Source organism: Moschus berezovskii, chromosome 7 (genome assembly GCF_049115385.1).
Source record: "Moschus berezovskii isolate FMDL1 chromosome 7, NW_MosBer_1.0, whole genome shotgun sequence".
NCBI classification, from domain to species: Eukaryota; Metazoa; Chordata; class Mammalia; order Artiodactyla; family Moschidae; genus Moschus; species Moschus berezovskii.
In genome coordinates, this window is record NC_142466.1 from 54,044,868 (window position 1) to 54,060,032 (window position 15,165).

At 37.1% G+C, this 15,165-nt stretch overlaps 1 protein-coding gene across 7 annotated transcripts in view; it reads right to left on the reverse strand.

The window, feature by feature from the left end:
• The window catches only part of TRPM3 (transient receptor potential cation channel subfamily M member 3), a 974,199-nt gene that overhangs the window by 247,442 nt on the left and 711,592 nt on the right, over positions 1–15,165 (reverse strand). For all 7 annotated transcript variants that reach the window (XM_088837934.1, XM_088837932.1, XM_088837936.1 and 4 more), the window contains exon 6: positions 14,083–14,254. In XM_088837934.1, the coding sequence (XP_088694060.1) occupies positions 14,083–14,254 (172 nt within the window). The remainder of the gene's footprint in view (positions 1–14,082; positions 14,255–15,165) is intronic.

Sequence of the window (15,165 nt, forward strand, 5' to 3'; positions counted from 1 at the left end):
GTCCGACCCTTAGCGACCCCACGGACTGCAGCCTACCAGGCTCCTCCGTCCATGGGATTTTCCAGGCGAGAACACTGGAGTGGGGTGCCATTGCCTTCTCCGTTCAAATGCACAGTTACGTCTTATCTATTGAGCCACCTCTACAGTGCGTTGTATATTGAAGATAAACAAGTAAATACTGGTAGAGTAACAGAAGAACTATCAAGGGGAAATTAACAGAGAGTGATCACTATTTATTTCAGGTGACAGATTTTTTGAGTTCTCCTTCTTGCCACATTTTGAAAAGCTGAAGAACTTTTGACATGTATTTTGTCTCCATGCAGAATATCTTAAGAGCACAGTGGAGTCAGGAATACAGTGGGAGCCTTTATTTCTAGTGTGAGCATTACAGACAATATTCAGAGTAAAACGGCTTTTGACTGAGTTGTGTGTGAGTCTGCTCCATCATAGGGAGTAGGACCCAAGAAGAGGGGAGCTAGACTATAGGGTGCCCAAGAGCCTAGTAAAAGGAAAATGAACACTTTAGCTCTACAGAATTGTGCTCACAGTAGAGATATAAAAGTAGGGTATTTCCAGTAGCCCCATCACACTAGGATATCTGGTTATGACTAAGGACTGGGAATAAATTTAGGCAATTTTGTCATTTACCAAATCTAAACAGAGATGATAATTTTGGTTCTGATTTCAGCTACTGTCAAATCTAAGCATCAAACCTGTTATATATAATTAAGAAAATGTAAATGTGGTTATAAACACAGTTATACTGTTGTTCAGTAGGCTTTCACTTCAGAAAAAGAACATAAAAACTACCATTGAATATATTTCCATATGAGCCCAAACAGAACTATTACATTATTCATAATAACTTCAAAGCATTCACTGTATGTCTACATCTAATTTGCATGTGTGCTCAGTCACTCAACTCAGTTGTGTCCAACTCTTTGCAACTCCACAGGCTCTGTCCATCGGATTTTCCTAGAAAGATTAGTGATGTGTGTCGCATTTAATTGGCCATTTTTTGGTGAATCTTTGAATTATTTGAATTTTTATTACTGTAAACAATATGGCAATAAATATACATTAAATAAATTCCTAGAAGTAAAAAGCATATGTACATTAAAATTTAACAGGGTAGCCAAATTATCTTCCAAATAAGGTTGCCCATATTTGCCCACCCTCCCATACAGATTTCCACACATACTTATTGACACTAGATAATTTTAACTGGTTTATGCCCATGTTGATAGAAAGCATTTCATTGTTGGCTTGGCTTTCATTTCTTTAATTTTGAGTGAAGTTGAGCACTCCACCCCCGCCCCCCAATTATCCTGTTAATATATTTTGCCCATTTTCTTACAGGATTTTCCTTTTGGATTTGTAGATGCCCTTTGCTTATTATGTAAATGAGCTCTTTGTCATGGATGCAAATATTTTCTTTGTTTTTCCATTTGTTTTTTGAATTTATTTATACTATTTTCTTGATAAAAGTGAAAGAGGAGAGTGAAAAAACTGGTTTAAAACTCAACAATCAAAAAGCGAAGATCATGGCATCCTATCCGATTGCTTCATGGCAAACAGATGGGGAAATAATGGAAACATACTACTTTATTTTCTTGGGCTCCAAAATCACTGCAGATGGTGACTGCAGCCATGAAATTAAAAGACGCTTACTCCTTGGAAAAAAAGCTATGATAAACCTAGACAGTGTATTAAAAAGCAGAGACATTATTTTGCCAACAAAGGTCTGTATAGTCAAAGCTATGGTTTTTCCAGTGGTCATGTATGATGTGAGAGTTGGATCATAAAGAAGGCTGAATGCCAAAGAATTGATTCTTTTGAACTGTGGTGTTGGAGAAGACTCTTGAGAGTCCCTTGGACTGCAAGGAGATCAAATCAGTCAATCCTAAAGGAAATCAGTCCTGAATATTCATTGGAAGGACTGATGCCAAAGCTGAAATTCCAATACTTTGGCCACCTGATGTGAAGAACTGACTCATTGGAAAAGACCTTGATGCTGGGAAAGATCGAAGGCAGGAGGAGAATGGGACGACAGAGGATGAGATGGTTGGATGGCATCATTGACTTAATGGATACGAGTTTGAGCAAGCTCCAGGAAATGGTGAAGGACAAGGAAGCCTGGTGTGCTGCAGTCCATGGGATTGCAGAGTCGGATATGACTGAGCAACTGAATAGCAACAACATACTAATTTCTAATGGAGTTTCTAAACATTGAATCTATTTTCTACAGAAACAGTCTGTCTGAATGAGAAACTCACAATAGCTCTGAATTTGGTATTAGAAACAGATGAGGGAAAAGGATTCTAGGCAAAGCACAAAAATAGGCCAAGACACCATTCAATAAAAAGAGTATCTACAGAGGAAAGGTAAGGTCTGTTTTCAAAGTGCTATTTTATGGTTTTATTAAATAGATACTCCTAGGTTTATTCACTTAACAAGATAGAAAAGAAACCCCAGCTATCTTTAGTTCTACCTTTTTAGTTTTACTGAATAAAAACTAAAATCAAAAGAAAAGCTAACTAGGGTTGGATCAGTAATGACACATGTATTTCAGTCTCTGAAACAAGGTGACCATTTACCATTTGTTAAGCAAAGTTCTACTAATTAATTTTTTATAACTGTTAGGGTCAGCAAATACTCTTAATTATATATTTTCAGGCATTCAGAAGGATTCAAGAGCCTTTCAGTTATATTTTGCCAAACTGCTAGTTATCACTTAGGGGTTATAAAATGTAGGAATGTCAAATTGAATAACTAGAACAAGAAAGCTTTAAATCCCACACAAATGCATCTGTTTTTCAGGACTTCTCAAACATTTTCTCAACAGAGTGAGAAGACAGGTTGCTTTTATTCCCTAAGAAGGATTTTTCATCCTTTTTTCCCCAACTAGGCCAAGACTCAGGAATGATCTAAGGTGTCACCAATCTCCATTCTACTGCCTGTTACCAAGAGTATAATCCTGTGTAGGTAACATGAAAATTATTTCCCAGGCTTTTTCTTTGAAATATTAAACACAGCATCAGAAACACAGAACAGAATCTGTTCTATTTTTAATATTTAGGCATTTAAAGGTTAGAAATGATGTGCAAAATATATGTGACTACAGATCTGTTATGGAATGTATATAAATTATACCAGCACAGCCTATACAATCAGTTTGAGGCTAAGAGGATCTGTTTAGGTCAACCCAAAAAGTTAATTAAATCAATATAGTCTAAAATAATGTATATAATTTTAGATGGCATATCTCAATCCAATTTCAAGGGGAAATTACAATCTCCAGAGCCAGTGCAAAACTTATCAACTATATATCACTAAGAAACACACAGGTGAAGAGTGAAAGGGCACAGGACAAAGCATATGATACAGATGTTATTTACAGACAAAGCTCCTCAGTGAACACACTGAAACATATAGGTGTGTCTTACTTATGAATGGCAGGTAAGCTTTACCTCATGTGCCAACTCCAGCCAATTCTTAACCATATGAAATGCTATGCTGGAAAGGTGTGCCAAAAACTACTGACTGTACTCTGTTATCTATTCTCTTCCTTCATAGTGATAGAATTTTAACTGTTTGCCTAGGATAAAGACTACAGTTTTGAATCCACTTTTTGCCAGGTGTGAACATAGAATGTAAGCCAAAATCCTGTATATGACCTCCTCATTGTGCCTTTAAGGGGAAGGGTTATGACTTTTTCCTGATTCCTTCTGACCAGAATGTAGATGTGATAGTGTGTTCCCACAGACCATGAAAATAGGGATGTACAGAGCAAAAACAAAGAGAAGATATCTGAGTCCTCAACACTGTGAGGGTACTACATCAGGTCTTGACTCACGTTCAGAATAACACATGTATAAGGAACAAACTTCTGTCTTATTGAGGCATCCATTGTTTTGAGTCATTGTTATAGCAGCAGAACCTGTGTCTTCATGAATGTAAAATGGTCCTAGCTGTACCAAGGCTCAGTGGGAAAAATGTCTCGCTAGGTTTACAGTATCAGTCATGGATGAGGGACATGATGGTTCCATGTTAACTCCAATTTCTTACTGTTTTTCTATCCAAACTTCTACAAAATGGAAAACCTTCCAAGGAAACTCCGATGTAATTCACACCTTTGCCTTCTGCCTCCATCTCTGTTATTGTTGACACTTAGGCCTAATCTTTTGTGTTTTGCATCAATACAATGAGACTTACTTAACAGTCATAATAAGAATAAATAATATATGTAGTATTTATGATATAAATTATTTATTTATATATAAATGACTAAAATTTTTTAAAATAGCCACCCAGGAAATGATCTATTTTGATAATGCTGCTCTTGCTAAAATATTTCTGGAATTTTTTTGAAACTGTAAGTTTGTACATTTCTTATAAAATATGAATGAGTCAAAATCACTTAAATGTATTTTATGCCAAATTAACAACTCTTTACTGAGCACTTACTATGCATAATATTATGCCAGTTCTGGTGTCAGAGAGGTTGGTAAACAGTAAGGATGTCAATAATATTCTTTAGATAATCTATATCAAATTTCCAGGGTAAGTCATCTTCATAATTTAACAAGATGAAAATACTAATACATATAAGAGATCTAGAGTCAACTCATTGGAAAAGACCCTGATGCTGGGAAATATTGAGGGCAAGAGGAGAAGGGGGTGACAGAGGATGAGATGGTTGGATGGCATCACTGACTCAAAGGACGTGAGTTTGAGCAAACTCAGGGAGATAGTGAAGGACAGGGAAGCCTGGTGTGTTGCAATTCATGGGATCGCAAAGAGTCAGAAATGACTTAATGACTTATTAGTCCAGGGAAATCAGAGACATAAAAAGCAGTACTTCATAGCATTTTATGTCATGATTTTATTCATTCACTCAGGGTTTATATTACTGCCCTGCTCCCTTATTTCCAAAATAACCCCCAGTAATTTATAGATTAAATTTAGAGGTCTCTTTGTATTCAATTTTAAACTCTTTATTCTCTTAGAACCTTGGTGCATCAAAATATTCCCTTGGCAATGAATTCTAGTGAGTAGGCTCTTCAAGGGCCTGCAGATAAAGCAACCACATTTCTGGGCCTCTGTCTCTATCCCCAAGTCAGCTAGTAACTGTGGACTCTAGGATTTCTCTGAACACCAAGGACTCTGACAGGACAGCCCCTAGCATTGAGCACATTTCTAGAGTCACTGAGCCTGAAACATACAAAGCAGTGGTGTTGCTGATCTGGAAATTCTGATTTACTTTGTGAGTCAGTTCTGCTGTTAAACACGTTGGTATGTCTGTTCAAATGAAAAACAGCTTCCTTAGGGCCATTATGGCAAAGAGGTCAATTCAAGTCCATTTACAGTTTTCAAATACACTGAGAGCTCTAACACAGATGAGACTTTGGTCTTCATCCAGAAGAGAACAGATTCAGAGCAAGTGAAGCTGGATAAAAGCGAGAACTTCCCAACAGCAAGGGATGTTAGGACCTGAAGGACAGGCCAGGGCTGACATCCAGCCTCTGCTGCGGATAGAGGATACTAAAGTCTTCACAGAGTGTTAAATATTTTAAATCTCACCAAATGGCTCCCTATCGCTGCTTCTTCTACATGTCTTTAGAATAGGACAGAGAATTTTGGATGTGTGTGACCCTGCTGAATTAGGTGCTGGGTACTAGAAAGATTTGGAAAAAGAAAAAGAAAATCAAGGAAATATACTCAGAGTAGTATTTTCTAAGAGATGTGACTGGCATTTGGCCCAGGTAATTCTTCATGTGAAATTGTCCTGTATGAGAATATTAACATTTCTGCCTCCTCCCTAGTGTCTTTTGGGAGTGCCAGAAATTGTCAACCACATCCCTCTGATATTTTAAAATACCTCCTCTGAGAGGCAGTGTCACCTTAGTTGAAAACTACTATGGCCATGTTTAAGAATTATCACCATGAAATGGTGGTAAAGGAACAAGAATATAGTTGAGTACTTTTTCTGACTATGGGAATTTCACAGAAACAAAATGCTTTAAATTGATAAGTGTCACATCATGGAGGTGACCTTTTTAAAATGAAATCTCCTGGAACCTGTAGGACTTTACCAGCTTGGTTGAATCACTCTGTGGATTAGCCTGTTCATGATTCTCCTGTACCAAACAACTCAGTGGAAAGCGAGACATCTGTTCCCATTATAAAGCAGAACTATGACATTCTGTGCTACTGAGTGACATTATTATTGTCATTATTTTTGTTTGTGTAAGCACAGAATCATACATAAATAGGTATATTGGCCTAGGGACTGCATAAGAAAATATCTGTTTTTTTTTTTTTTTCCAGAGAATTCTAAATAGTAAAATCCTCAAATACCAAATTTGATTGTGCTTTATGAATTCTGTGATCATTTCTGCTACTTGTTTACTTAGAACTGCCAAGCCAATTTTAATCTGCTTCTTTAGACAAAAGTATTCTTGGTGGCTTCATTAGATGAGGCTATGCTCAAATGTCAGTTGTTACTCTGGGGCAAAGAAAATGCAGAGCATCAAATTCTCTTTCAAGAAAACCCTGACGGTAGCAAAAGCGCCAGTTGAACCTAACCAGACAGCCCCATTCATTAGTAGTGCAGAGTAGGTATATCTACAACAACTGCCATGGGAACAGCATCCCCTTAGACTGGATTTAGTCTGATGTTGATTTCACTTTATAATATGAAGAGGACAAAGTTGGAAAATTCTGGCCTCATAATGAAATTTCCTACAAATTTATTGTTCACAGTGTAATTAGATATGTAACCTGAATAAAACTTTGCATTCAGCCAAATCTAAAATAAAATTCAAACACAAAGTAGTAACACTTTAATCAACAGAGAACAAAGAGAACTAGATTTCTGTCCTCTTCCTCCAATATTTTAAAATCAAATGGTAAATTATAAGCAGGAAATCTGATATTGGCCCAAATCTAAAGTTTATATACAAATCCAATCTTATATATTCTGAATCAATTCACATTTAGCCCAAATTCTAACACCTCCGCCAAATAACAGTTCTCAGCAAACCTAACTGACATTTATAATGATTGCTACAGGACACTAGTATAGCTTTACTCTCTAAAGAAATATTAAATTTTCTCCATTATATTCTTTATTCAGGAAAGAGGAACAACTACAGTTTAGAATATATTTTCAACAATATTGAAAAAAAAGTTTTCTATTTGTTGCTGCAACAGTCAAGACTTTAAATGTATTCTTTAAGAAATTATTAGAGTCTTGCTAATACATTTCAGAATATAATTTTGAGCCTCATTTTTTTCTTTGGGCCCTTTCTGTAATTCCAGGGATACATGGCTTCTCCCTAATGAGCAGAGCCAGGTTTGATTTGTGGTAAAGATGTTCTGACAGACACTGTAGACTCTGATGGGCACTGAATGAAGTTCTGGGTCTCAGGTTCGACCCTATGGCAGCCCATCAGGATATACCAACACAGAACATGGTTTCCCACGGGGAACTGCTGTGCGTGTCACCAAGACGGCAGGAAGGTAATCAATGTTTCTGAATTGCCACATGCCAACTCCTTTCCCATATTGACTCGTTTAATCACCACACTGTGGAAAGTTATTATCCCTGATTCATAGACACAGAAACAAAGTCTGAGAGAAATACAGTGATTTGCCTAAGGTCACAGAGCCATGAAGATCTGAACCCTGTCTCCCCGCTACTCTCAGCTTATACTACTGGCAATGTAAAGACTTCCTTTATTTCCAAAAGTTATATTCTTCCCTTCAAACACTTCAAAGAAAACCACAGGTGCTGGGGGTTTTTCTAATCTTTGTTTTTAAGAATTGCAAGGTAATACTTGTTTAAAAATTTTTTTTTCTGGTGAGCTAAGTGTAGAATTTGGGACTAAAAAATGATTATCAAAATTTTAGATGAATTTTATCATGTGATAATGTATTGATAGTTCTTAATTTTTATTTTTTGAAAAAATTGTTAAAGGATTCTTGAATCAATATTTTCCATTATATTGCTACTGAGTTAAGGAAATACTTTAAAAAAACCTACCTTATATGTGGCCAATACAAGTTAAAGAAATGCTTTGGTACTGAAATTTTTATGGATGAAATGATATACTGTTTGGATTTCTTTCAGACTTATCCAGAGAAAGAGGTAGGTGGTTATATACATAAAGAAAACAAGATAGGCTATGGGCTGATAAATGTGGAATGTGGATGATAGTTTATGAGGGGTTATTATAAAATTCTCTTTTTTTTTTTTGGAAATTTTTAACAGTAAAAATGTATGTAGAAAATATGCTTTGGGATTTTAAAGTCTCATCAGGTTACTTATATGCTACTTTCTGGAGTCGTCCCTTGGGATTCAGTCTTTCAGTTAACATGTGTTTATTGAATAGCTATTCTATTCCCAGCATTGTGCTAACTTGATTCAACTTAAATGAATATGTGAACAACAATAAAATAAATATGAGGGATTGTTTATGATGAATGCTTTTTATTCAAAAGTCTGAAATTAATATAATGCTTGGGAATACTAACTAAAGATGTAGGTCATCTTTGAGAATTCTCTTAATCACTTCTGTGCACTGTAATCTAATCTTTTAGATGAATGATTTTATGCTGTCATGAATGGGCACAGATATGGGTGGGGAAGTGCGGCTTTCATTCAGATACTGAAAATACTACTGGGCTATAGGTATATAGAGTGCATATAGCCTCACTCCCTTGATTCTCTTTTTCTCTTTTCTACTTGCTTAGCAAAATCCCAACAGGCTCTCAATCTAACGCTATGCTTGTTTTCCTACTCAAGCTGAACATGCCTGGAAAAAAAAACAACGATGATCCATGCCTCTGTAAAACTATGACCACAGATATCAAGTGGGCAATCCTACATTTCCCTCGTTGGCTCACTCTCTGGGCCTCTACAATTGTTTTCTCCTTTTTTCTCCCTAATCTTCTATACCCCTTCCCCTTTCACACTCTTAGGCAATGATCTCCTGTATTATTTTCTTTAGATACAGAAGGTATCTGTAGAGAACTACCCAATCTTCCCAGCAGAAAATGTTCCATCCCATCTACATCTGTGCCCATTAGCTCTGCCTTCACTCTGGCTACCCAGGATGCAACTCCCCTGTCCTACCTACGGCCACATTCTTCATTTGTGCACTGAATCTCATCATCTCCCTCCTTCTCAAGAACTTTGTCTCCGCTCCCCTGAGATTGGTTTTCACCTCCCTTTTCTTTCTATAAAAACGTACTCATTAGGAGCTCCCACTAGCCCTGTTCTTTAAGAATACACAGGTGTCTGTAAGGATGACTGCACAGTAACCTTGATGTGTCTATTCTTTCTCCTGAATACTCAATTTATAGCAACTCTTCTTGAGCTCTACCTTCAAAATATATCTTAGGACCAATATCGTATGATTCTACATATATGCCGTATCTAGAACAGGCAAATTCACAAAGATATAAAGTTGAATCATGGTTAGCAGGGACTGGAGAGGGAGAATAAAGAGGAGTCAGTGTTTAATGCATATAGAGGTTCAGTTTGGAATTATGAAAAGTTCTGAGGATAAATAGTGGTGATGATTATACACCAACGTAAATGTATTTCACATAGTGAACTGTATACTTAAAATATTAAAACAGTAAATTTTATGTTATGTGTATTTTACCACATATGTATATATTTGAATCTACTGCTTTTTACTACTTTATTACTACCATCCTAATTTGAAATACTGTCATCTCTCACCTGCGTTATGATAATAGCCTACTGAAACATCTACCTGCCTTTAATCTTGCCCCCATGTTAGTCAGATCTCTACCTACAACAGCGGAGTGATGTTTTAAACCATTAGGCGGATGCTGTAACTTGCCAGATCAAAAACTCTGTTAGAATAAAATCCAACACTAAGATCGAGCTTGTCATCAAAGACCTGGGTCTTTGTTCTTGCTTTCACTCTTCCCAGAATGTTCTTTTCAGAGCTGGCTCCCTCACTTCATTCAGTTTTTTGCTTACATATTACACCATCATAGAGGCCATTCCTGATCACCTAATCTAAACTGTCCTCCTGACACACACATGTGCATGCATGCAGGAACATGTACTCATGAGAAACACATATATACCTTCCTCTGTTTTATTTTTCTTAATGGCTTTCTTACTACAAGTATTTACCTATTTATTTATTAATTTGTTTGCCCCTCTTGACTTGGCTCAATGAATTATTCCTGCTGCTTTTCTGGACCTCAATCATGACTGGTACTTAATAAGAGTTCAAGAAATATTTGTTTTCTAAAGGCATGAAAAAAGGGAAAAGCTTTGCATGTTAAATCTGAAGTTTAGAAAACTGCAAATGGAAGTGTGCTCTTCAGCCACTCACATCCAAAAAGATTCTCCTTTCAAAACAAAGAAGTCCTTCAGTAACCAATGACAACACTTCAGGAAGGACTGCTGACAGCAGGAATGAGTGGGGGAGGGGAGAGATGAGATAATGAATGCCAGAGCACTGAGAAAAGCCGAAGATGCTGGTGCTTGTAGTATGTTATTATTCATAATTGTCATGTTGATGAAAAAAGGCTTAAAAGTCTCTTGAGAAAGATTTACTTAATATTTAAGGAAAATATTCTTCAGAAGATTATCATTCCATGAGAAAATAAACTCATGGAAAGATTCCTACGGTATGCAGGTCACCCCTAAGTGATGAGGAGGAATAACACCTTAATCAGGAAAATGCTGAGTGTGTTCAGACATCCCTGGAGTCATCCTAGGCATAAAAGGTGGTGATAGTATTACTCTGGTATCTTGGTGGAGGGTCAAATCTTCAGGAGGCTAAATTAGGGCTTCCTAAACTTCAGAGAATGAGATGGCTGGATGGCATCACCGACTCTGTGGACATGGGTTTGAGTGAACTCCGGGAGTTGGTGATGGACAGGGAGGCCTGGCGTGCTGTGATTCATGGGGTCGCGGAGAGTCGGACATGACTGAGCGACTGAACTGAACTGAAAACTTGAGTTCTCCTGTTGCATTATAGATTTCTTAAAATTTTGAAGAAGGAAATTAAGATGTAATTTTTAGAATAGTTATATAATAGAAATTTATTTTTATAAGAAGCAAACTATTGTTAATTATAAAGAAAAAAAATAAAGTGTTCAGATTAAAGAGCAGAATTTCATTAACAGTTTATATTTTTACTTCTGTTGTTTCCTGTTTTAAACAGGTCAACTTTCCCCCCTTATTTCTCAGTCAGTCCTATTCTGGATACTGCCTCCAGGTTCTTAGTGGGCACTTTGCTTTGCTGCTAACTGAATGGACATCTCAAGGTCTCTCTTTACTTCCAGAAGTCTGGGTCACTCCTTAAGCTCTGAGTTCCTTGTTGTTCCTTCCCTGCTTTGTGGGGTAAATGCAGTGAAAAGAGAAGTACAGCTAATGACTCATGAGTCTGATTTGGAGGGTGATGTACATCTGTTTTTGCCTGAGACAGAGCGGGACCAGGGACATGGAACTTTCAACGATAAATCTAAGAAAGTCCCCAGAAAACTGAATAAGTTGGCCATCCTCCCACTACCAAGTTCAGGGATAGAACTGGTAGAAGAGCTAACTCATAGCATCATTCACTACAACTTGTGGCAAATTCTTGGTGCTGAGTGTTTTAACTTCCTGTTACTTCAGGGATCTCCTCTGGGCATCTTTAACCCTCTTCTTCTCATTGAATTATTTACAATGAATGGAAACTTATGGATTTCTTAAAGCCTCAGATACAGTCCCCAAAGCAAGGAGGAAAATTATGTTTATAAATTATGATGAATGAAATGACTATTTGCCTCTCTCTACCCCCATTCTGTTCCAGCGACTATCATTTAGCCTAACCAAGGGGCTTGGCCCCTACCCCAGATCTGAAGTCTAATCTTATTTGTGGACTTGAAGCATTTCAGGAGTCTCAAGTCAGCTTCTCTGACCTGTCTTTCAGCTTGGAACCTGGATCTGTGCTTATTCCCTACTTTGTGGCCTAGACCCCTGACTGGGACTCCACTTGTCAACATGTGTGCATGTCACTACCTGCCTTGATATGCTTGCAAGGGTCCAGTGTCACATGAATGGCATGAGGTGTACATGGTGTTCTGGCTTCTCCAGAATCCCTGATGCCACAAGCCTTGGCCTGCTCTTCAACTCTATGCTGCTGGGCTCTGCTCCTCATGGTTCCAGCCACTGACCACAAGCCTCCTCTGCAGGGCCATCCCCACAGATAGCACCTCTGGGAGCTTTGGAGAAAGGTGCACCTCCAAATTAAAAAAGGGTGCCTTCTCTGGAATGACCAATTAGAAAAGAGTATCTTTCCTCAGGCAGCCTACGAGGCACAGGGTTTGGCACACACAGCCCTGGCTAAGTTTTACTCCTGCTGGCACCTCCATAGCTAAGTATACAATTTACACAACTACACGCCTAGCTCTCTTCACAATACTAATGAATATATCTGGCCCAGCTGCCATCAGGACCCGGCACAATGGCATGCTGTGCGTGTCTGGACAAATTTGGTCGCATTACTAAGCACTGAACTTGACTCTGCATTTGCTCTTTTTCTATCCTGCTTCCATCTCCTTCAGCTTTCAGGTTACTCCTATTTAGGCTCCTTCTTAACCTGCTAGTGTAAAAAAAAAAGTAATCCTATAGCCTATGAAAACCTAAATAGATAACATTAATTAGATAAGATTTGCTTTTCTATCAAATATTATAATAAAATTGAATTTCAGTATAACAACCACCCATTGGCTTTTTTACTTTTGATCTCTGCTGGTTTCTGGATGGATTTTCTAGTCTTTTCTACTCCTTTTTTCCCCCCAAAGATGGTTACCTTTGGTTAATCCTGTTTCTCTTTCCAAAGACTATTGAAGTTTCTTAGATAGAAGAGAGTTTTCTAACATAATTTTGACTTCAGGCCTACATCACAATTTATTATTCCAGACTTCTCTGTGAAAAAGATGAAGGTATGAAACTTGACTGTTAAAACAGTAGTAGCTCCTAAAAGGTGGAACCAGAAAACAGAATATAGGAAAGACAAGTTATGGTCTGACAGGTCTGGCATCTCAGTTCTGGGAGGAAGGTGGCGACAGCAAGCACAATCCATTCTGGATGATGCTGAGAAAAGACGAGAGATGAGAAAAGCCATTTGGACCTGTTGAATTGTGTTACACTGAGCTTCTGAAAACTTACTGAGCCAAAGAAAATCTTTTATTATTTGGAACTGCAGGCTTTGAAAGTTCAATCAGTTAAAGCCAAGTTTCCCTGATGGAACACAGAGTTACCACAAAGCCTGAATCTGCCATGAAGCCATGTGTTACTTTGTGAAAACAAACTGAATTTTATTTTGTGAGGAAGGACAGTAGATTGTTTATATATCTCTATTATATTTAAATGCAAGCCATTTAGTGATTTCAGGAGCATCATTGTTTTTACAATGCTACCTTCTATAATTAAATGGGTACATAATAAATATTGCATAGAACACATAAGTATTTAGATAATTTTAGTGTAACCATAGGCTATTACATGGTATCCATAAATACACACATATATCTAAATATGTAGGTATCTAGAGACAGTGAATGAATACATACATAAAATTAAGAGACAGAATTAAAATTTCATCAAGATGGTTAGACATTATGCTTTAGTTTAGAGAATGTCAGTTCCCTTGAAATGCCTTTGCACAGCCAGATTTATGCTAAGATCAAAAACTGTTTTCTTTTCTTTTAGCCACCCAAAATAGCTTAATAAGTGGAAAAAATTCCTCCAGGGTGCTTTCCCTCCTTAGAGCATTGTGTAAAGGATGTAGAAAAAAGTTTGGAAAGAAAGGCTTATCTGCATTTATAAACTCCAGACGGGGTTGGATTTTTCACACAAAATGAATGAGCTTGAGTCCACTAATTGTGTAATCACTTTTTGAGCCTCCAATCATCCCCCTCTAGGTGACTTCCTCTAATTCTAACCATTAGCCATGTAGAAATTATGGTATGCTTTTGAAATTTCCTCACTTTTATCCTATTTGCTAATGAGGTATGAGTAGACAGTAGGAGACTTACTTGTGTTTATCTTCTGGAGTGAAATATGCTTTTCCAGTTGTCTCCTAAGTTTCACCTCTGCTCCATACTTTCCAGTGGTCCCATTGTCGGCCAGAATGAAGTGGGAATGCATACTGTTGAGAACAGTGAGCTTGCTCATGGGATTGGACATGGTCTGATATGGCCGGACAACCTGTAGAATTTCAAAAGGAAGGGGCAGAAGTCAGAGAAAAGAGTACTAAATGTGAAAAGGAGAATCAGACAGACAGGAAAGAGAGAGAGAGAGAATGAAATGAATTCTTTGGGACAGTGAAAGAGTAGTCTATATCCTCTTCTTAATACTGTTTTAGGTAGAAGCAAGATTTACAGTAAATGTTCTATTCAAAGCATGATTATGCTTAAAGGATTATGTATTTATTTAATTTTTGGATTTATACAGAAAGAAGAGTTTGTGATTTTATTGTTCTCAAAAACTGGTATGTGAATGTTTGCTTCTTTTTTTTTTTTAATTTATTTATTTAATTTTTTTTTTACACACACAAGATGATTTTATTTATTTTTTCCACTTTTTTTTCTATTTTTTTATTTTTTCAAAAAAAATTTTAGGAATCTTTACTTAAAAACAACCTTATCTTAAAATGGAGTAACTGGTTTTATGAGCAGCAAGCAAATTACAGAAGCAAAAATGCATTACAGGAGCATTAAGTTCTACATTAGGCCACAGCGTCTAATCTGAAATCACTCCCATAATATCATTTTTCAGGATATCTGGAAAACAGTTATTTCCCAGGATGTCTGAACCATAGCTACTCTATTTTGACTTTTAATTGTAAAAAAAAAAAAAAATTTTTTTAATAGCCAAAGCAGATTTCACCATTAATGACGTCAGTGTTTTTCTAGGTATGAGAAGATGCAAGAATTGGAACTCATAAAACCTTTTTCTGAAAAGATCTAGCTATCTGAAGGCCTGTTCTGCCAGTTTTTTTTTTTTTTTTTTTTTCAGAACACAGAGTGCCTCATTCCTGATTTTCACCCTGAACTTCTTTCAGTGGGTGTTGAAGGTCAGCAGCTTGCAATGGTCATGATGTAATCTTTGTAGAGGCA